Here is a 23617-nt window from a genome sequence, read left to right on the forward strand (position 1 = left end):
CACGATGTAACAGGGGTTTGCACTGCTGACGGGAGCTCTGCACCCTCGCCTCACAGGATCAGCGCCAACACCCTGATAAACCTCTGCGGCCGCGGTTTTGAGGAAGTGTGCTTGTCAGAGGGATGAGTATAAGCCATGGAAGGGGTTCAGGATGAACATAGTGCCCGCGTGTCTATGTGACGAGGCGCTGGGCACGGTAACTGCCCCGACCCCTGCCTTTGTTCAGGGCGGTGTCAGGGCGGGCCCCGCCATGGCCCTCACAGGCAGGGAGGGGATGAAGGGGGGGGGGGGGGGGGGGGGGGGAGCTTGGCGCATGCGCACTCCCCTCCCTCTCTGTCATGGCCGGCGCATGGGTCCCGTCCGCCCGGCCGGGGGGCGCCCCGCGCATGCGCAGCGCGGCACGAAGCCGGAGCGGCGGCAGCGGCGGCGGTGGGGAAATGGCGGCCGCGGGGCTGGCGGCGCCGGAGGGCGGCTCGGCGGGGATGCCGCTGGGCACCGCGGTGGCGACGGCGGCGGCGGCGGTGGCGGTGTGTCCTTCTCCTCCGGCGGGCCCCGGCTCGTGGAGCCGTTCCTTGGACCGAGCTCTGGAAGAAGCGGCGGCCAGCGGCACGCTCAGCTTGAGCGGCAGGAAGCTCCGCGACTACCCGCGGGCCAGCGCCGCCAACCACGACCTCAGCGACACCACACGGGCCGGTGAGGGACCGGGGCGGGCACCGGCACCGGGACGGGGCAGCCCCTGACACAGCCCTGCCCGGGGATCTGAAGGGCTTGAGGCTCGGCTCTCCCGTTGGGAGCTGCCTCAGGGGGTGCCCGGAGGGGTGGGGACCCCCCCCACGCTCTCCCCGTTTAATTTTCTCCCCTCAGGAGCACTCAGAGAGGGGCTTCCCCGCTCCCCGTCTCTGTCCTGAGGCGATGCTGGGCGTGCTGCTCCTCTCGGGCTGCTTCTCCCTCCCCGCCCTGCCTCTGCCCCTCTGCAGAGCTCCTGGGCTGCTCCGCTGGGCCTCGCCTCCGTGTCCCCAGCGGGGAGGGGTTCCCCTGCTCAGAAACTGAGTTTTAAAAAGAGTTTTAGGGGGTTTGTCGCAGCGCCTGCTGCTCGCCTCTGGGGTTTTAGCAGGGCAGGAGCTTGTTCGTTCGGTGTGTGTGTCTGAGCATCGCTGAGTATCTCTGTGTGTGCATACACACCCCCAGCATCCTTCCCTATCAACATTTTGCTCTGTTGACAGAGGAAAAACCACTTTGCAAGCTGGCTGGTGTGTATAAGCTGCAGGCAGGTGTTTCTCGTGCTCTTACGCTGCTGTTATTATCGCTTCTGACAGCCATGAGCAAGGTGTGAAAGGCGCTCTGAGCGGAATCGTGTCCTCTTCCCCTTCTTTCTGCATGGAGAAAAAAACATTAAGGCTTTAAAAATTATTTTGCAAGGTAGAGTGTTCAATAAGCCTGTGTTTTCTCCTCTGCTCCCTAAATATGTTCCCAGGAGACTAAGAATGTATATTTATCCTGTGAGCACCTCAATTGTAAGGAAGAATGCGTGTAAACACCTGTGGCATATGTTAACATGGCTCCTTATTAATTGGAGAGATAAAAAACAAGGAGGGTTTGCATAGGATGTAGTAGTTTTCTTAATGCATTATATACAGAAAACTTAGCTTACGTTTATTTTAACTGTCTGGTTGTGTAACTGAGGTTGCAGTGGTTTTGGGAGGCATCAGCAGGCCGTTTGGTTTCAGCTTAGTTTACTTACGCAGTCATCTAGATTTTGTCATGCTTTGTGTTTATAACTTTGTCAGTTGCGTTGCCCTGCTTTTGTTTGAAGATACTAGCTTAAAAATAAACTCCCAACATGGCTTTTTGGAAATTACCATCTGTATTAGCGAGTGTCTTGATGCCCTGCCAGTGAAGTATTTCAAAATGGAGCCTTCTTTAAAATTGCCCAACTTGGTGCTCTGTCACAGAATGTCCTATTCGTGCAAAAATCTCTCACTAATACGAAAAAAAATCTGAGACAAATGTGGTTTGTCTGGCTTAAACGCATCTATAAGCTGAAAGTGCTCCTTGTTAGGGTGTAATTTTTTTGTTTGAAGGATTTTTGCACAAGTGCAGTAGCACAGTGAACGCGTAGTGGGCTAATCTGTGGGTAAATGCGACGTAAGCATTTATGGGAGATTTGGGCTTTTTGTTTATAACGCTATTCATTTACTGTACTCTTAAACAATTTGTGGGAATTCTGGTTTCCACCGAGGTTCCCATCTATTGTGATGCCCATTCGCATTGTAGTTGTTCAAGAAGCATTAAATTCTAATAAGCGGTAGTGCATACCATACACTGCTGTGTGTTTATCATCACAATGAACCTTAGAAAAAGCCAGGGCTGTTCTGAACTTGTACGAAGCAAAGCTTATAGAGTGAAGGGGGGAGCATTCGCTTTTAAAGTCTCAGTTCTGAAGGCTGCTGTGAGTAACTCCATCTCGTGCCTTTTTTTAGTGTAACGTGGTGTAAGGCTAGCAGTGGGGAAAAATCCGTGCGAGTGGTTTTGCCCCCAATACTCAGCTACAAATTTAATGCACTTCCTTCTCCGTGTTGATATCTTTCCCGTGAAGCTTCCAATTATATGGTAGCAGCCACAAATCATAATGTGCAAATGTGTATGAAGTGTTATAAACACTTAAAATAGCCTCCTTGTGTGCTGTGCTACAAGGACTCGAAGCACATCAGATGGAGCATGCATGTGTGGAGTTTCCCCAAAACCATTGGAATTACTCCCAAACTGTAAAAGTGAAGATGAAAGAATGTATATGCAAATCTTACTCCATTTTATGTGCCAGAATAGACACTTCTCTAGTGTGAATCACTTTATACTGGTATAGCTCATTCCAATTCTTCTAGTAATAAAAATAATTGCACGTCACTGTTACTGCATCCATCTTAAAGTGGTGGGAGTTAATCACATCCCTCATTAACGTAACTATGCTGCTAGCAAACTGGCAGCTAGCGTAGCCTTAAGCCTTAGCAGAATCAGTGGCCTTACCTGGAAGGTGCTAACACAAATGAACCACCAGAGCAGGTCAGCAGGAGGAACAAGGAGCTAGAGATCAGGTGCTGGATCAGGTTAGTTGGGTGCTCGGTGCAGGTTTTAAGGTTGGTGATGCACAAGGGCAGAATATCTAAATCAGCTAAAAATATATATATATATTTTGAAGTATTAAATGAATGTAAAGAGCACATCTCTTTGGATATTTCCTGGCTTCAGAGCTGACAGTTCTCCTAACCCTAGTGCTCAAGCTCCAGTAGCTGCTTTTTGCATACTCGTTTCCTAATTCTAGTTATTAACTAGGTAAATAAGCAGTGGTTTCACATTAGTGAAAATTACAGAAGCATTTACTAGACCAAATTCCAATTTATGTAATCTTATTTAAGCTTATTTTTCTCCACTTGTACCTGCTTTCAGATAGCTCTGGACTGTGTTGAGATCATTACATCCCCCTCTTGCCCCATTACTGTTGTCTTGCCTGTTCTGTTTCCACTACGGTGTTCCTATACAGAGATACCATTTTCAGGTGAGCTGTAGCCCTCTGATAAGACCTAAGTTGCATGAGGCACCCACTTCTCATCACCTGGCCCCAGTAATATAGTAATGAATATAATATTTCTGTTAAGCATCAGTGGGAAAATTAGGTTCCTCATTAATTGTTTGCCTCAATCACAAAATGACAGTGGAAATATCAGAGCCCCAGCTGCCTCCAGATGCTGGAGACCCACGGAAAGCATCTGAAACCAAGGTCAGTGCCCAAGGTTGTTTTCAGACCTGAGTAGGTAACTTACGAAGGCATTGAAGTAATAACGAGTTCGTGGTTGCTTTGCACTTTGACTGGAATTAAGATCACATAAGGAGCAGGGAAGACCAAGGGCAAGGCAGCCAGCTGGTCTTCGTGCTCATCCTTACAGCCTGGAATTATAGGAAGTGACTCAAGCTTGCAAAACTTATTGATGATGAAGAATGAGCAAACTTCTTCGTCACCAAAGCAAGGATGTGCTTCTCTTTTTCTTCCACGCTCCTTCACTGTTACCTATCTCCGTTTAATTTGGGTTGAATTATAATCCATTTGTTCGTTCCACTCTCCTTTTCAACAAGGGAATAGGAAAAGGACGGGCCATCCGAGTGAAATAAGAAAGGAAATGTAGTTGCATTTCGCCAGTCCTAATGTAGACTCTGATGTCATTATTTGACAGCTTTCCCAGTGGCCTAAAGCATACATAGAGCAGAGAAATGATTTGTCAAACCCGCCGTGACAGCTGTAATTACCTAAACCACTCAGCCTCCATTTTTAAAGGCGAAAATGGGAATCTGTGGCTTTTTGCAATATAAAAAATGGCTGTTGTATGGAAATTGACTGGTACGATAACTATGTGCTGAGCACTCTATCTTGTTTCTGGAATATATTAATAGAGAACAAGGGCTCTGAAAAGGGGAAAAAAAAAAAAAAAAAAAAGGTTATCTGCTGCTGCATTGTGAAAGACTTTGCCAGTAAGGTATCGCTGTAGTTTTCTTCTTAGCAGCTCTCCACAGAAACAATGAAGGCTGAGCATAGTGTCAATGCAACTTCTGTATGCTAAATGCTTGCGTGCTTTTAGATGGATTACAGTGACTACGAGCATTCTCCAGTACGAGGCCTCATTGGTATTTTTAACTTCTGCCAGAAATTTAGTTGATGAAATGTAAAACAGCGTGAAAAGTACAGCATGGCTCGTATAGCAGCGTCCATAACTCCCAAACATGGATCCTTATAGCCACAACAGCAAAGTCCAAACCATGCTGAAATTAAACAATTGTTTGAATAAAACTCTGGGTTACTGTAGGAATGTAATTTCATTATGGTCTTTAAGATGCCTTGGAGGGGGATGGGATGGTTCTCCATTCAAGCAGCAGGGGTTTTGTCACAAGAGCGTACAGTGTTGGCTGCTTATCCCTAAAGTTGCCGCATTATAACTCAAAACTTAGCATTTCGTTAGGGTAGTTCAGACTCATGCTGAGATGTGTATACCTGCCTCCACCCTTACCAAATCCCAAATGAAAATATGCTCCCCAGAATTTCCAGAAGTAGGGAAAGAGGGAGGGAAGGTGACGCTCTGTCCCCAAACTTAGTGGCTTAGCAAACAAAGGCTCTTTAGTTTTAGACAGTAATCTAGCTTGTTGCATCCAGTTGGGTTTTTCAGCCTTAGCTTCAAGCTGTGCCAGTCCCTTTCTAACTTGATTCTTGCTCCTTCTTGTTTCCTTCCTGCTGTTAGAAGGTCTGCGCCACGCGTGTGTTCTGTGCATAACTCCTGGCACTTCCTAATCAGGGCTCGTGGCGTTATCTGAGCGAGGTGCTTTGGGAAACTGAGGTCAGTTCTCTTGTTTTTTTGTTACCTTCTAAATATGGGGAGAAGCTGACTCTGGTAGTTTATGGGCTTTGCTGAAGGTGTTGGGGTGGGTTTTGATGGAGAGCTGAGGCTCGCAGCAGTGCTCAGAGCCTCTTGGCACGCAGGCAGTCCTTTTGCTTCATGTTTTATAGCAGCTGGGAAAGTGGAGTCTGAGCTTGTATTTTTTAAGCCTTGTTGCAATAAAACTAATACATGGCATTTGGAGTTCCTTTATTTTAGTGAGTTGACCTTAAAAAAAAAAAAAAAAAAAAAAAAGGCACTCACAGTCAGACTTTTACTACCAGCAAACCCTCCTAAGTGGTGTTCAGGATTGCATGTGTTTCTGGTTACTTCTCGAGTAGTCCTCCACCTCCCTGCCTCCTTCACAGTCAGATTTTATTGTAAGGACTCAGTGTTAGTTGGTTTTGGATATAACTGTAGCTACATAAAGAGGAGAACGGAGAGGGACTGATAGGTGAATACATCAACTCCTCCAATCTTCTGAAGGACAGATTTGAGTTTAGGAAACAGGTGAATGAATGTTTTAGTTTCTCTTGTGGTGTCCTCCAGCCCTCTTCTGTGGCTTACCTGTGTTAAATGCTCCCTGAAGTCAGGTGGAAGTACGCAGCCTAAAGTCATCCACGCTCTCTGCTGATGCCAAAAGGGGAAGCTCTGCCTTCAGCTCCTGCTGCACAGTCAACACCAGTGCTCCCAGTGCCTTCCAGCAAGCTTGGTTTGTACCTACCAGGCTGAAAGCTGAGCCAGCAGCTCCTTGGCAGTTGGATCAAGCCCTCGGACAGCTCGCTGTGCCTTCCCGTGCGGGGGTACCAGCAGACCCAAGGGTGGAAAGACTACATGGGGTGAGGAGAAATAGAGGGCCTGGTTTGGCTGACGTGTAAACTGGTATCAACTCTGAATCCCACCTTAATTCGATTTTGAAACCCTTTACCGCTGACCTATTGTAGATTTGCTAAGTATTTTTTGTAAAACAGCGAGCCTTTGAGTCAGTAGGCCTGGGAACTTCTTCGTTTCCAGCACGGCTTACAGAGCTGGGTTGCATTTGGTGAAACTTCGTTGCTGACAGGTTTGGATCTCCTGCTTTCATCTGGCTAAACACATCGTTCTCTGCAAGTAATTTTAAACGGATGGTTTGCGTTTAGCTGGAGACTGCAGCAGACATCATTAGCTTCTCTAGTGGAAGAACCAGCAGTAAAGAGTTAGCTACAACAAATGCTGCAAATTACACAGCCTGTGTTAAAAACGACATGACGTGGTTGAGAAGGCTGCAACTCAAGGGTTTATGCTCCATTCAAGGGTTCTTCTGCCTTTAATAATTAATCAGGCTTGGAGCGCATGGTTTCCGAGGTTGGCCAAGCAGCCCAGATGAATAGCAGTTGTGTATTTAGCTGAAGTCACGGGCTGAGCAGTGTGCTTTTTTCTTTTATCTGCTGATAGCCCCCTCCCAGCAGTGAAGGGGGGAAAAACCCATTCATGTTAGAAGTGTCTTGGAGGTTAGACTGTTCGGTGTATTAAAGGAGTTCAAGTATTTCTTTAGTTCTCTGGATTATACGTATTTAAAGAGGACTCTGATCTTTTTTTATAGGATTGTTTTGCATAAACTAGCACTTTATATATATGAAGAAGAGGGCCTTATTTTTCACTTTGAAGTCCCCCAAAGTGTTCCTATAGTCCTATATTTCAGCATCACTTATGATTGCACACTACAAACCACTGCTGTTAATGACAGAGCACAGAAGTCTCTGTAGAGGAGAGCCTTTGTTCTTTCCCGGCTGGTCATGTTATTGATTTGAAAGTGAAAATATTTGCAGTCCTGGTCTTCTCTGAATGCAGCCGAAGCACTCCAAAATGAGGACATGCCTAAAAAATCCCACTTTCCGTGCAGCCCAGGTGTTGACTCCATGGTTTTTAACCATGCTCTACTCTGCACAGAGGCCAGTGGGATCAGTGAGCATCTATTGTTTTTTTTTTTTTTTTTTTTCCCTCCTATTGTGCAACCAACCATGTGAATTTCATTCTCTTTATTCTGCATACTGTTGAAATGTAGCTGTGAATCCTGGACTGTGTTACTGTTGCCTTGGGCTTTGGTTAGTGCTCCCTACTGTTGAAAAGGCTTCAAACACCATTTTCCATGTGATCTCTGAAATGAAGCAAGGTCGTGGTACTGCATTTTACAGATACAAATCTTGGAATTACACAGAGCCTGAAAGCATTCCCTGATTTGGGGTACCAGGTTCAAAGCACTTCGTGCCTGGAGGTTTTAGGCAACCCAGACATTGCAGGTTTTTTATATATACTTTTAAAAACGCAGTTCTTAACTTCCAATGCCTCGGTGACTCTTCGGTAGTACTGGAAATCAAGCCCAACATCTAGAACAATGGAAACGTGCGATTGAAGACCTTGGAAAAATACATTAGAAGATTTGCTTAGTGCTATGAAGGAAATACGTGGCAGTGACAGGATGCAATCCATTTTCCCAAAGCAGCCTTCCTCCACTTTGGGGTAAGCCTTCCCTTTTTCTTCCTGTAGTTCTCTGCTTTGTTCCTGATGGCTTTTCAACAACAGGCTCTTGCAGAAGGCCTTTGCTATGATCAGCCCTCGTTCTTCAGTAAGCTTATCTTGTCTGAAGAGATCTGCTCGAACAGAAAAATCTCGAAGAGGAACGAAAAGTGGTGTGTGGTTATAATCAAAGACCTGTGGGCAGTAGCAATGCACAGGAAGTGAGAAATTAGTTCCGTGGGCATCTTTGATTACGGACTGTTCCGTCTGCTTGAGTTTCCAGTCTTACCTAAGAGTTCAATTTATTTTTTTTTTGAAAAAATGAAGTCTTGGTGCCTCTTCCAGGTTATGTTTTGGTGCCGAATCCTGGGTAGAGGCTGGATATCTAGATGCAGTCAGACGGAATCACGCTGGCATCCGCATGACTCGTGAGCACTGTCCAAACGCCTGTTGCGTCTCTTTCCTGAGCCAGTTGGGCTGCTGCGGGTTGTCCTTCCCTGGGGGCAATTTTGGGCAGTGCTCAGCCTCTGTGCTGTGCTGGTGTTTGGGAGCGGAGGAGTAGGGGCACGTGCAGAGCTTGGGCTCTGCGCCTGGTACCGGAGGGAACAGCTCGGGCAGGGTGGGCTCCTCCGTGCAGTCGTGTCGGGTGTCCCCAGCACCGTGTTGTTGTCTCCGTTTTCTCTTCTGTCCCCCTTTTGGCTCATCTGCTTCAGCCCAGCTCCCACCTCCCAGCTCCATTCTTCTCCAAGCTGTTACTGCAGAAAAAGAGGAATAATCTACATCTTAGCATTTAGTAGAAAATTTCTTTTAAATCCAAGGAGACCATTAATTTTAGGGTGCTGATGAGACAAGTCGTAATTTAAGCCTGCTTAATTCACTCTTACCGTTATTTATGGCCGTGTATATTACCTCTCGGTTCAGTCATAGCCAAAGGCTTCTGTCAGCTGCTGTCGTAGGCGCTGTTCCCCAGGAGTAAAGGAGTCATTGAGCACAATAATAGCCGCACAATTACGTGCTTGTCACTGCGTTGACTCCGAGCTCGGCTATAGAATAAATGTTTTTGTAGAGGGCCACGACTGAATGTGGTTATGGGCCATAAAAGATCTGCTACTTCCTTTTATTCTGCTGGCCTGCCAAGGGGCAGGTGGATTTTTGCTTAGTAGGGGAAAAAATTATCTTTGGGACTCATCTGTGCTAAAGCAGCAGACCGATCCTTTGAGCTATAAATGTGTTGCAAAGTGTTCGAGTATTGCATGTTTTATGGCTCTGTGCAAATCGTATCACGTCGTTTAGCGATGTCTCCTGTCAGAAGATTGTTGTAATTGCCATGAAAAGTTATACGGTGCCCGGGAAAGCCTAGAAGCTTTTCATCATCTTTGCAGGTGATTAAATGCTGGCTTTTCATTCTGAGCACGCAGATGGTTGTGATCGCAGTGAATAAATCTGAGAAGTAAGTATGAATAAAAAGTCTGGTACCAACTGCATTTATCCTGGGTCTGAAACTGGGAGGGTCGCAAATCTTGATTACGCTCTTTTTGTTACGTGGTACAAGAATCTCATCCAGTTCATAGAATTTCATCTAGACCAAAGTATTAAACTACTAATAAAAGGAATGTTATAAACAGCTTTTCTTGCCAGAAATCTTTATTCCTTATGAAATTCCCTATGAAATGTGCTACGCGTATTTTCCTGGAGTTTAACTTCTCCTGTGCCGTGGCATTCTGCTCCAATTGCATCTAGGGAAGGGCGTCGTGTTTGCTGCCATCGGTTAATTAATAAGCAGGGAGCACTCTGAGGAGGAAGGGCACAAAGCAAATGGCTCTAATCTGCCCGTATCCCTTCAGCGTGATGCAGTTCTTTTCAAGTCTTGACCGTATTGAATATCCAGTAGATGGAAATGCAGGGACTTTTTTTAGAAGCATGCAAAGCGTCCTTTACGAGCTGTTTGGGCAGGTTCTGGTGGAAGCTGAATGAGGCATTGTCTGCCCTGTTTTGGGGGAGGGATTTCCTTTTTCTAATGAATGACTACAACACATGTCTCTGGAGCTTTCTCAGTAGTAGTAATGAGAAATGTATCAGATACCTGACAATTGCTCAGGACCTTGGGGATTACGAAGGCAAATAAACACAAAAGCCTGACCAGAATTGTGAGTCCTTCTCTTTGCTCCTGCGTGGCACTGATACGAGGCAGAGAAGCTCTGTCTGTATGATGGCACGGCTACCTAACCCCTCACACTTAGAGATACACTTTATACATGTATGTTTCTCCACTGAGGACACTTTGGTCTACTTTTAAATCATATTAGAAGAAAATGTGTTCATATGTCAAAGAAGCAATGTGTCTTATTTTTGGCTGTTCTGTTTCAATTCTGTTTCTGACCTTACAGAAATCCTTCCACCACCGCTTCTCCAACCTCTTTGCATCTTGCTTTTTCTGTGCTGCTTGTGTGGTACGTGCCGCTTCCTCCCTGGGATACATGTGTGTGTGTCAGAGGAGTTTAGAGAAGAGCTTGTGGCATATCGTTCTCCTTCCCAGGCAAAGCCATGTAATTTTAAAGCTGAAGAACACAATTTGTGCCCCATGAAGAAGGGGGAGTAAAAAAAATAATTGTAAAGTGTCTGTCTTATCTGGGGGACTTGAATTTTATTTCACTTCAAGTTTGATATTGAAAATACATTAAACCACTTTGTTTTATATGCCCTTGCTTCTTTCCATGCCAGTTGATTTGAAACTTACTATGTTGTGTAATTCATCAAACTGCATGTTGTGCAGGGATAGCAGTACAGAGGAGGAACTGGGCATGTTAACAGGTATAAAGCTGGAGATGCCCTTTTTGATCAGCAAAAAATAAGAGATCTTTAATTCATAGACCAGCATCAACCTACCTCTGACAGACAGCATCATCAGAGATGAGAGGATTAATGAAGAATCCAATACATTTGTATGTATTACATTGAAAATAAAGCTTTCATCTCTCTCAACACCAGTAGCAGCAGTTGCACAGTTGAACTGTAATAAATTTTATTGCACTCTGGCTGTTCGCAGGCTTGCCTCGTGTTATGTTCCACATAACAGCTTTTCCACGTGGCTCTCGCAATTTACAGACGAGTTCTTCCTGCTGCATGGCTGGTTTTAGCTGTTTAAGCAGGTGCCAAGCTTCAGTGGCAAACTTTCATTTGCCATATTTTTAATCAGCGTATGGCATCTCGTCTTGTGATCTCTGCCATTCATGCTAGCAACAAAAGTACAGTGCTCTATGTTTTTTTTTTTTTTATGTAGTATAACTTGTCACAGTTAAAACAGCTGCTGCTGCTTTGGCTGTGGCTGCAGTCTCAGAGATGAAGGTCTTGTTTGTGAAGAATGGTAAATGTTATCAGGTGAAACAGGCTATAAACTCAATTTTATTTTCAAATGTATTTTATGGTGGCACTTTCCACAAGTTCCTCTTTACTTCATAGCAGTCTGAAGAGTTTTATTTTACTTCGCTTAGAAGTGCAGATGTATTTCTGAGTTTCTGGTGATCTCAGGATGCTTTGTCATCGTGTGCTTAAAGTAATGACAAAGTAATGAGATCAGTGTTGCTTTCAGGGCAAGAGCAATACTGCTGCTTCAGTACCATCGCTGTTGTTAAAGCCTCAGCATCATTTTTCAGTTTGTATAAACTTCAAATATTTTTGCTTGACTAATATTTTCCTACCCACACTGCTTTCTTGTTGCATATCATTTCCATATTTATAATGAAGCTAAATTAATAATTGAATGTGCTGGTTTTATGATGTATTTTCCTTTTTTTAAAATTGCTCAGCGGGGCCAATTAATGTGTGTATAACTGTCCCCCTGCATAATTCATTGGCTTTTTCTGGGGAAGATAAGTGGGTTAAATTTATGGTAAATGTATGGTTTTAACAACACTTGTAATTTCTAATAGGAAAAAAAATAGATGGGTTTAGAGGTTTGCACATGGATTGTGTGTCTTAGAATCTAGCAATAGGCCTAGCTCTATATTCAAAGCTTTTATGTGCCATTTGCCTTAAAATTAATTTTAAGTAGATTTCCTTGGTTAGATAATTCCTTTTGGACCTAAAGAAATTTTAACTGGGCTGGGGGACGGGGAGAGATGAGTTATTTGCTTTGCACTTCCCCTCGCTGCTAACTCAGTGAAGCACTTGTGTAAAATGAAACCTGGCTCTGCTGGAAGGCAGTCAAGTATTTCTCGAGCGGTGGCAGCAGGCAGGGTGTCCTGTTGCTGAGGAGCAGGAGGAGGCTTTGGGTGACCTTATGCTCGTGTCCACGTGTTAGAAAAACTGCTTTGTGCGTGCTAGCTTGGAGATTTTCCATTTGTGTTTTTGTTGGGTTTGCATTTTTGCTTGTTTCCGAGTTAACGCTGCTTTGTTTGCAAGGTTTTGTGCATAGTTAGAGCTCTAAAAATAAGAGATGGTAAAATATTAATGATGAAGAGGAGTGCTGGTGATCTCTGGAAGTGGGATTCTCATTGTGCAGTGCAGGCAGTCGCCAGGCAGCTTTTATTCTGGGGCTCAGTGTTTGTCAAGGATTTTCCTATCAGGCAAGCAGCTTTCATTTTCCTGGTCCTTACGCTCCCTGCAACTCATCCTGAGCCAGCATAGCTGGGATTGCCTAGGCACAAAGCCGTCCGTGGTGCTTCTCAGGAGCTGCAGGGATGGTGCCACAGCTTCCACACGGACCAGCCCAACGCTTTCGAAGTGACTACTGCAGTTTGAACCGAATTTGCATCAATGACTCACAGGAGAAACGTTGACTGTTCAGCCAGGGTTGGTTTTGAAAAAATACATTTTCAACTGCAGTCAGATCCCTTTGGGTTTTGTTTGTTGCCCTGGGTTTCATAACGTTTAATTTTTTTTGTGAAAGGTTACACGCAAGCCAGTTCAAAATATTAATTTGAGAAGGTACCGTTCATTCTGAGCGCCTTGCTACTGTTTCTTAGCCAGCTTCGCTTTTACCATAATGAAGATGGATGAAATTGCGACCACCACTTCTGTAGGCCTTGATCCTTGCTAATGTCTGCGTGATGTGTTTTTGACTGAAGGTGACTTTTATGGTTTCCAGATTCAAAATTTATTTTATATTACGAACATATGTTTTGGCAATTGCTGTCATTTATCTCCTCATCTGGCTGGTCTCTGTTTGATGCGGGATACTTTCCGTACATATCCCATACCATTTTTTTATTTCTTGACACTGAAATGGCTTGTACTGTACAGATGCCTTGGTCAGGCTCCATCTCCTTTTCTAGGATTCTGGCTATAATTGTCCTATTGAAAACTGCAGCGCTGCTTGTGTAAAGTGTAACAGGCTTTTTTTGTTAGCAGTGATGTCAGCATGAGAGATGGCCTCAAGGAGTCATTAAGAGAACATAGGACTTTTGACTGCTAGGACTTTATTGACTTTTCAATAAAATACCATCCTGCTGAAGACAGATCAGTGTCTGCAGTGGCATGAGACGTATTCGGTGACCTTACTGCACGGTCTGATGAAGCTGTAGCTAAATGCCAGAAGTACGGAGGCACTCAATTAAGAACTTTGCAGAAAGGCGTTAATAACAGGCATAAAAATTTATAGAAACGCTTGCCTTTCTCTGAAAATAATTGGCCTTTTATTGTGAAATTACTTTTTTTTTTTAAGACCTCTGAATTTTCAGTTCAGGTTTGAGCTGGTTTGTTTCCAATTCTCCATGAAGGACAATCCAAGCTGCTTTTTTAGCTAAAACTTCTTTGCACTGTCCGTCTATTACTGACTTTATTATATCATTTGACTTAAGTTGTCTGTGAGGGGAGAAAAGGAAATGTAGTCAGGTAATGTATTTTTAACTTCTTGGTGAAAAATACAGAGGGGAATATGCAAAGCTAGTGTGATACTGGGTTAAGTTGCAGCTGCTGCTAATATCCCTGTCCTGTTAGCTGAAATGGTTACATGTGAGCATTCTTGTAGATGGAGAACAATATGTACAATATTAAGATGAATTGAAATCATTGCTAGCATTTAGTAAGATAAACAGATGAACGGTGGAAATACAGAGTCTTTGTTGGTTGCATTTTACATTTCCAGCCCTTCTGACTGCCTTATTCTTGTCTTTATTGCATGCCAGGTCTCCCTCCCCGAGTTCCCATTCGGTTGCCAAGCTGTTGGAACCGCTGAATGTGTGATGTATCTCACTGATACAGATGAAAGCCACAGCAGAGCATTAAGCAAAGTGACAGTAACATACGATCTTCTCGCTGGGAGAACTCTCCATAGCTATGAGCAGATTGCTCGGGGTGGTTTCACAGAGCAGTAAGTGCACTTGGGGTACCTGAGCTGGTTACGGGACCACCAGGTCGGACAGCAAACCTCTGGTGAAGAGGCACTCTGCTGCCTGCCAGGGGGTTTCTAGGCTGGGTCAGAGCTGCCTAGGAGGTCTTGGTACTCTTCTGTCAGCAGTGTCATTGCTGAGCATTGTACGTCATCTGCATTGTTTTGTATTAACCTGTGGTTTTGCTTTACCCACTTTATCTGCCCCCTCCCCACATCCCCCCATTTTGACTTGTCAGTGGATTTGATGCTGTGGTATCTGGCATAATATCTAGAGCCTAATCATGAAGTGTGGGAGCTAATATTCATCATACATTTATCTTCTGTGGGGAGTTGTGTGTGTAATGTAATTTCTTGGCAAGAGTCTTTTCTATTTTACGTAACGTCTTGCGTGTGCAGTGCCTTGTGTACATACCATAAGTCATAGGCTTTCGCTGTAAAAAAAGCAAAAGTGAGAAATGGAACTGAAGGAGATGATGTACGTGAAAACCTAGAAGTGCTTACTGGCAGGCCTCAGACTATGAGAAAAATGTTTCTTTAAACTTACAGAAGTAAGGAAATGAAACGTCGCCAAGTGGAACTCGCAGCCTCCTCTCTGCTAACAAGCAGACGTCTCCCCCTTACAGCACAGCTTAGCCACCTGTTCGGGAGGTGGCAGCCTGGCTTCTGTCCTGTAATGAAGCACACTTCTGAATGCAGCCTACTGTGACAGAAGGACAGCAACACGTTTTCTCATTAAAAGTAAGATTAAAAATACGTATCACTAAGTGGCGTGACATTCTGACTCCAGCCTACAAGCGAATGTCTTCAGCTGAGGTTTAATGAAGCTGGCGTGTAGTTTCAAGAGGCACAGTCACAGCAGGTTGAAGAAGTTGTGGCCCTTTGCCATGTTCGTTCCTGTTTTTACACAGTGGTTCAGTGCTTCTCTGCTCCGTGCTGGAAACCAGATATTGCTACGAACGAGTCACTGCCAGGTTGGTTCTGCCCTGTGAAAATAAGAAGTGGTATGCAGGTCTTGAGCTGTCACTTGTCCTGGTGTGCTAACAGGAAAAGGAAAGAACTGTGAAAGAAAATGAGAAATTGCTTCCTGACAGGGGAAGAGAGCCCATGGAAGGGAGGTATGTCTGTCCTAAATAGTATGGGAAAAGGGCAGCTCAGGCCTATGGGAAGCAAAAATAGTGAAAAGCACTGAAATGTTTGGTGGAATTTCGTGCATGTACTCATACTCATTCTGAAGCATAATAGTTTTTCCACAGTTCAGAGAATGAGAACCCAGAAAAGCAGATCTCTTAAATTAAATGCGAGGAAGAAATGCAGAAGAGCTAAATTTCACCCTGTGTTTGCTGGGATTGAGGGACTGAATCTATTTATCTGAAACAGGTAATGATTCCAAGTGGAGGTGGTGCAGCAAACAGCCTGCAACATGAGCTTAGTCTCCTTTCTAGTGAGGACATTTTGCTTCTGTTTTAGCAAAGATGGCTGCTTAATGATGAAAGAAAACAGAATGTTTAAGTAATGAGGGCTCTGATCCGATTCCAAGTAGTCTGTTTAGATAATCCCGATTACAGATACTTTTTTTTTTTTTTTCCCCAAAGTTGCCTTCTTTCTTCCCATCTTCTAAGCATTTTCACAGAGGCAGGGCTTCTACTTGTTTGTCAGTGTGCAGATAAGAGCCGGTGACTTCACAGGAGTGCTAGAGAATAAAGTTCGTAGGGGTCCTCCCCATGTTAGCTTCAGGCAAAAGTTGCAAGCAGAGTTTTAACAACTTAAAAACCAGGATGAGCTAACTTGACTGTTTTCTTTTCTGGTGTGGATGGGGAAATGCTCACCCAAACGTTGCAGAATCAGTAGCTTACTGCAAGGGGGGGTGTGGTGAGGAGTACCCAACAGCTGGGATCATTTCATGCCAGTGTAATGGGGTGCCAGAGGGTGCCTCTCCAAGGCTTTCAGGTTTGATTGTGTACTGTTTTGATTATAATAGTGTAAAAATCTGGGCATACAGGTTTCGTGCCATGATTTGACTTCGTTCTTTGTTTTAGTTTAGCTTAAGTCAACTAGGAGTAGCTTTGGGTCAAGCCAAAGTAGCTGCCTTTAAACTGGGTTTATCAATGAAGGGGTGTGTGCTGCCTTACCAGCTTTGTAGGTGTCATCCAAAGGCTGCTTTTCCTGGAGATAAATCCTGTATGCATGTTTTATACAAATAAACACGGGGATGTGCAGTGCAGTCAGCCAGCCAGGAACGGAGCTTCCCCAGAGTAAGCAGAGTTGGTGAGCTGGAGACCCTGGTTCATTTCCCCGGCGTTAGATCTCTCGTGACATTGCTTCTCCGACTTTCACTTATTTCAGTTTGTTTGGCTTGATATTTTAGGGTTGTTTGAAAGAGACGCGTGATTATTCTGTTGGCTGGATGCCCACGTTCAGTGAGGAAATGGAATAAAATAGCTGGAAGATAGAAGATATGAGGGGGTGGGGAAGATATATATGAACTTTTTCAGCTGACAGCTCCTTAGGAAAGGGTTAGAATTAATCCTTCTTTTTCAGACATGGATAAACAGTTCTGCTTTGCTTGTGTCGTCTGTGCTGTAGCAGCGCAGCCAGTTGCAGTGTGTGTTCTGTCTGTAGTCTGTCCTCTTGGTTACTGACAGATCATAAGGCCCAGCTGCTGGGTCATCAGACTTCCTCCTGCATGGTTCCCTCCTCAAGTCACTGGTTTCTTCTCCCCACTCATCTGAGAAGTGGTGGCATCTCGTTCCTGAAGTGTCTGCTTCGCTCCACCACGTGCTGTCCTTAATATACTGTGCTGTGTCCACAAGTACATACGTATAAGGAGCAAAACCTGGGAATAAATCCCTGTTTGTGACCCTGACTTTGCTGTTCTGAAACGATCCCTGTTTTATTAGGAGTGTGCATGGTAAGGAACCAGGGAAGCACGGTTTTGTGGTTATCATAAAGCAGCTGGGCCAAATCCCAGCGCCTGGCAGAAGTCGTGGTCTCCTTCTTCCCTACACACATAGCCACACATTCTCCTCTTCTCCCTTGTGTTGATGTAAGAGCTTACACAACAGCACCATGAATCAGATCATGCCTCAGAAGGGCTGAAAACTATTTGTGGCTTTGTGTTTTGTTGTTTTTTTTTTCTTTCTTTCAGGATTCGTTCACAGTAATGAGATCCAACTGGCTGTGTGGCTGTGCAATCAGCAGCGCTGGCGCGAGGGAGGGGATGATGATGAGGCCAGCGAGGAATTGTTCCCTTCCGTGGTCCTGCCGGCTTAGATTGGCTGCCTGCAAAGCCACAATCTACGTTGAAACATAAATAAGGCTTGACATAAGTTTGGTTTGTCTAGGCTACTGATTTGCCTGCGCTAGAGCCAACTAGAGGAAACGCAACTGAAGTTTGTGGAATATTAGGAGTTCTCAGCTCCTTGAGGGGACTAGAGCCTCTTGCTTTGCCTGTTTGCTAGTAACCACATGAGAACAGCTGTGTAATGGTGTTCTGCAGTTTCCACTTTTTTGTGTTAGTCAAAAATATATATATTTTTTTTTTCCTTGCAAAAGGAAAGTGAAATTATTTCTCAGAGAAAACAGCATTTTATTCCAGGCTGTTACTCTGATTTGGATGTTTATCCTCCTCTTGCAGTACTCATGATCTGCTGCAGTGAGAAAATCGTGCTGTCGGGGGGAATGTGCTTTCTTGTCAAAGGATGTACAGCATCTGGTCTGAAGTGCGGGACTGTAAAATACATGTTTGTGTTTAGTCAGTGTTTTTTTTTTTTTTTATGGTGACACCTGTGAGGTTTTCATTCATCATGTGCAAAAGAAAAAGCTAAACCACAGCAAATATGCGGTAAAATAACACGGAGAGCAAAAATGGAGGGAACATGGGAACGAGTTCCTAGTCTTCTGTTTTCCTCCTTGATCCCAGATTTTTCTCAATTCGGTAGAATATAAATAGAAGCAGAATTAAAGTTCTTACAGATCTTTGTATGTAGATTTTCCCGGTCTGAACGGTGGATGGTGAATACTACAGAGACTAAGCTCAGAGACAGTTCTACTTGATTAATTTCTTGTGCAAGTGATGTGGTTTAGTGGAGAAGAGTTGAAGGGGCAACTTGAAGTTAAAAACTTAGCATAGTTCAAGTAATTGGGGACCACAGTCTGCAAAATTCTGTTGTATGACTCTTAGTGAGATGTTTCTGAGCTAAAAATAAAAAAAGAGGTTTCATTTGGTAACCTCTGTGTTGAAGCAAGAGGTGAATGCTTCGGCCAAAATCGCTACATGCAAGGATTTGTAAGAATTCTTCAGGGGAAGTGAGGGGTTTTCTTGTTTTGTTTCAAATAGTTGGCAAGAAACTTGATTTATTTTGTAAAAAAAATCATGAAAACAAAGCATATCCAGAGGAAATACCATATGAGAAGCTTTGATCCACACATCTGAAACTTGACAATGGTTTGGCAATGATGTGGAGTCCTTTTTACAAAGGGCAGCGTTAAGCAGCGTTGGGTAGAAGCGTTCTTGCAAACCTTGTCTTTACAACCTTTGTGTGCAGCACACGAGGCAGGAAATCTAGAGGGCTGATTCCAGTGCAGAGCGCAGTCTTTTGGTCCGTTCTGTGTGCTACATGGTGTGGTCTCGAGGTGGTGAAACAGACTTCGGTGGTGAGCACCTCTGTGTTCGAGGCACAGCACCGCCGAGCTGACGTTTGGAACAAACCACTGACTTTTGCCTCGCTTTCTGTATCTGCAGAAATGATAGCCTGTTCGTCTTGTAAAAAGCAACAGGCTTGGCTGGTTCTTGGCTCCAAAATGGTAGTCCCTGGAAATGGTTAAAAGAGTTGAACGCTGCTGGTATTCCTGCTAAGGCAGGATGTGATCGTACGCACCAAGAGTGGGTCTGCTGAGAATTGAAATGCGAGAAGTGTATCAAGGTCAAATTGCGTGTCTTAGTCTAACTTGCCTAACCTCATGAAATACTGGAAATTGAAACTGGGAATATAGGGCTAGAAAAATCATGTAGGTTAAAGGGAAAAAGGAAAAGAAGGAACAGTTTCAGCTCAGGCCAGTAAATGCCACCCTCTTTCTCCTTGACTTAATAGGTTTCTGAGAGGTGTATCTAAGATGCGTGGGGAAATAGCTGGGAAAAGTTCAGGTCTGACAGGACTAGCAGGTAGAGGGTAAGTCAGGAGATGACATTTCTGAGGTTTGTTTTAAATTAGGGTATGACAAAAGTGGTGGTGTTACATCACAGCAGACAGGAAGAGGTAAAATCACCCGTCCTGTGCCAGGAAATCCTCCGAGTATGAACTGAAGCTGTAAGCATGCCAGAGTTTGCAGTGCTTAAAAAGAAAGCTATTCCTATGTAGCGAGACCATCAGTATTAGATTTATAGCACAGGTGTTTTTTATGATTTTTTTTTAGTTTTCTTGCACAGGAAAAACATGTAATAATAGCAGTAACTCATCTGCTTAGGGCTGTGCTTTCGTTTTATTCATTTTCTTTTATTAGCTTTATGGGAATGTTTTCCTAAAAATCAGTAGGGCTGCAAGTATTGCTCTTAGGTTTTCATTTCAATTTCTGAAATGTTTGCGAGGTGAAACACACCAAGTCACGAAAACAGTATCAGCATGCATGAATTTATTTGGCTAATGGCATGGATGACAAACTAACGAAATTGGAGTTATGGTTTGTGTAACGATGTGCTTCGAATGCATTTGGAACTGTAAGTAATCGTCCTGAGAGAGCTGCCTCTCAATGTCACACTTGAGCTATCAGATGACACCAGGAAGCTCCTCAAAAGGTCTGTTTTGTGACATTATCTGCAAGATGAGGCTTGTAACCTCCGCAGTGAATTCCCAGGGAGCAGGCTGCCTTCAGGAGCAGCGGTTGTAAAGGAGCTGTTCAGGTGAGCTGCTTTCATGTCTGCGAGATCACATCAGCTACTTCGCTGTTTTACAAGAAGCTGATGATAACAGAAGTCGTGTTATCATTGTGAAACCGTGGAGTTTGCTGCCGGTTTTTAAGCTGTGTATGTGAAGAAACCCATCTGCACAGAGATTTTGAACGTGGTTCTTCTTGACCAGCTGGCCTTTGTCATCGTAAAGCAGTTCCTGCTGCTTCTTTCTGTCTGTCGTTACTCTGGCTATCAGCCTCCTGGTCATGGGTTGGTTGACTTAATTATTTATATTAAAATAGATTTTGTCTGTCATCTGCAGGTTAATGCATCTTAGATTCATCTGGCGTGAAAGGAAAACCGTGAGATTGCTTTTTATTTACAACACAGGGAAAGCAGAACGTTTTCTTGCCCTTCGGTGAGGTATAATCTCAGCTGAGGTCAGTGCACAGCAGCAGGCAGCGATGCTAGGATTGCCAGGATTCAACCACGTCACAGACACCATTCCCATTGCTTCACTGAGCGCCATCACACCTGATGTCACGACACGTCATGACTGGGAGTCCACGCCTTGCAGCTGCTGTCCTTGTCGCAATCTTTCACATCAGCGTTTTGCCAGCAGGTGTTACGGTGGTTGCTGACTTTTGGGATGTGATAGACAGACAAAGATCTTGGTTTTGCTGGTTTACATTTTTACTTTAAAAGAAATAAAACCTTTATGGAACGCAGGCAAGTCTGCACTGACAGAATTCTGATTTTTACCAACAAAGTTTTGTCTCCCAGGCCAGGCTTAGGGCTGCCTTTCATTGTCACAGTCGGTTGGAATGAGACGCCGTGCTCCCGCTGCAGCAGGCTGGGCAGGCTGATCATCTCCCCAGGAGCTGGAATTCGCCACCGCCCTGTTGGGTTGAGTGCCAGCAGCAGCTGAGCTGCAGCTCCCTCCTGGCCCAGCCTGGGCAGCGGGTTCAAGCACCCGGTACCTTGAACTTGGTCTTGGTGCATCAGGGTTTGTCGGAGACACGTTTGTGTTACAGCTGAACTTCAGCAGGGCTCTGTTGGCACGTCTTGTTGGGTATTACTGTCACATTCTTCTTTGAGCAGAAGTTTACATTTGATGCTGAGTGATGCAACTTTAACGTAGCATATTCTTGATTTGCATTTACCCCTGGCTTTGCTGGCCTTCTGAGTAGAATCCCAATTAGGATGGAAAAGGTCAGTGATCTGACTCCGCTCTGAGATTTCGTTTTGTGTTTGTGCTGCTGGCTGTTTTATCTTCCACAAAGAGCTTAGCTCCAAAGAACGTTTCCCCTTTGCCAAAATTCCACACGATCATGCCTTCAAGGAAATGCATCCATTTTTAGCAGGCAAGGAGAACCTTTTTTTTTTTTTTTTTTTAAACAGATTCCTTTAAATGGTTACTTTAACCCATTAAAGCTGAACACAAGTCATTCCTGGTTCAAATTACAGTAGCTGTATTTCACTCATTTGTTTCTTCATAGTAAAATTCAGCATTTGTACTTCTGAGAGGGAATTAGTGTGCTTGCTCTCTGCATTTTGTGGTATGTCAAGGAAAAAAGGGTTTACACATATTAAATCAAGTATTTTTATATTTATTCACACTGATTATTGCTTGCTTGATTTGGCAGTTATCAATTACTTCTTAGTTCATGCTACAATATTTGTAAAAAATATTAAAATGTAAATAATATCTCACTGCAGCATTGCCACTTTTCTGAGAAATGGAGAGAAATCTTTGTACAAATTTTAGCTTTCACAACAGTTCATACTATTAACACCTTTTTATTTTTTGGTTGTTACTAAACAGTTACTTTATATCTGCAGTGACAGGAGAGTATTTATAACTAAAACAAGTCATAATTGTCAAGATATTTTTGATGAAATGGCTTTTTTTTCGTTTACCTCACTTCCACTTCCTCTTTTTGGAAAAGCACCAGATGCTGCCATGCTGCAGGTATATAGCCTGGCATGCTTTTTTCTTTAAATATTTACCTCCCAGTTTTGTTAGAGCTGTTCCTTTCATTCAGATATTTTTAGGAAGAAGGTGGGGAAGAGGATGGAGTTGAATTGCTTCGTACAATGACTGCTGTACTCGGCCCTGTTTCTGCTCCCATTGAAGGTCTGGTTTCAGGGGGGGGAGACTTCCAGAGGAAGTGGCCAAAATCAGAAATGTCGCTGAGGCTTAGGATGCGGTCGTGGAAAGCTTAAATTCTTGTTGGAATCTCCTGCAGGACAGGAGAGAATTGCAAATTACCGAAAGCAGTTCTTCATTTGCAGGTTTAGAGCTCTCGCTCTGTTTTATAATAAATTTGCTTCCTTCTTATTCTTGAAGTGCTCTTGTTTTATTCTACAGCTCAACGTACTTTTATAGTACTTGCCTTTTTTTTTAATGTTCCTGGCAGATCTCCTTAATTCTCCCTTTGAGCACATGATATCATAGTTACTTTGTGTGAGATGACATTGTCATGACTATCATGTGAGTAAATGCTGCAGCATTATCAACCAAACTTGTAATTGGTTAGACCATTTTTGAACGATTTAAGAGACTGTACCGCTGTCCCAAATTTAGCTCCAGCTTGATCTGCTTTCCACTGAATGAGTCCTAGAACAAAATGCCAAGATTTAAAAATCGCTGTAGATTGAGAGAAGTCTGGAAAAGCTTAGTTGTTGCTGCTAACTGGCTTTGATGTCTCTTTTCTATCACGCTCTGAACTCATTTGTTGTTTAAAAAAGTGTATTTTCATTTCTTCCTACCTAATCTTATTTTGCAGGGAGTTATTTCTAAAGAAATACTGAATCATAGCTCAGAAAATACAAAGTTCGTGTCTAGTACTTGATGCTGTGAGGGTCTAGGCAACAGAGCAATGTGTAAACACGAGGTTTTAAATATTCTTTGGGAAGATAAAGCGAAACAAAAAGTAATTGAGAGACTTCTCATGTTTGTGGTTAAACCCTTTCCAAAACAGTGAAAACAAACTTTTTCTCTGTGGCTCTTCTGCCAGAAAACATGGTTCATTACTTGGGAAGTCTCGTTCTTTGTTAAAATGAGTAGTATTGAAAACAGGCAGCGCAGCTGTGCGAAGGAGGGAAAAAGCTGCGTGCTGGAGGATGTCAGTATCCTGTGGTACAACTCAGTCCCAGCCCCCAAGATCCCTAAAAAAACAACAAAAAAAGCACCTTAACCCTTAGATGAGGACCGCAGTTGTAAGTAATTATTTAAAATAGATGCTTAAGCATGTGGGCAATGGAGAAACTGAACATTTTTCTACATTACTCGTGCTTGTTTCTGAAATAATTTGCATTCTTTTCCCTTTCTGATATGTGACAAACAATTGTGCTGCGAAACCTTATGCGAAGTCGTATTAGAGATGAGTTCAGTGATTGCAACTGCTGTGGTTGGCTGTGCTTACTATGAAATTTGCAGGATGCATCACTTTTGTTTGTGTTGGGGCTGTGTTTGTTTGGAAATCA

The 23617-nt window shown here is 43.8% G+C and overlaps 1 protein-coding gene across 15 annotated transcripts in view; it reads left to right on the forward strand.

Moving 5' to 3' along the window:
• Window positions 1-437: 437 nt before the first annotated feature.
• The window catches only part of LRCH3 (leucine rich repeats and calponin homology domain containing 3), a 61589-nt gene continuing 38409 nt past the window's right edge, over window positions 438-23617 (forward strand). For 14 of the 15 annotated variants that reach the window (XM_032193130.1, XM_032193140.1, XM_032193139.1 and 11 more), the window contains exon 1: window positions 454-693. In XM_032193130.1, coding sequence (XP_032049021.1) covers window positions 483-693 — 211 coding nt within the window. In that variant the 5' untranslated portion in view covers window positions 454-482. Of the gene's footprint in view, window positions 694-23617 lie in introns of all 15 variants that reach the window. The other variant, XM_032193129.1, reaches the window with a different exon arrangement.

The sequence above is a fragment of the Aythya fuligula genome, chromosome 9 (genome assembly GCF_009819795.1).
Source record: "Aythya fuligula isolate bAytFul2 chromosome 9, bAytFul2.pri, whole genome shotgun sequence".
Lineage (NCBI taxonomy): Eukaryota > Metazoa > Chordata > Aves > Anseriformes > Anatidae > Aythya > Aythya fuligula.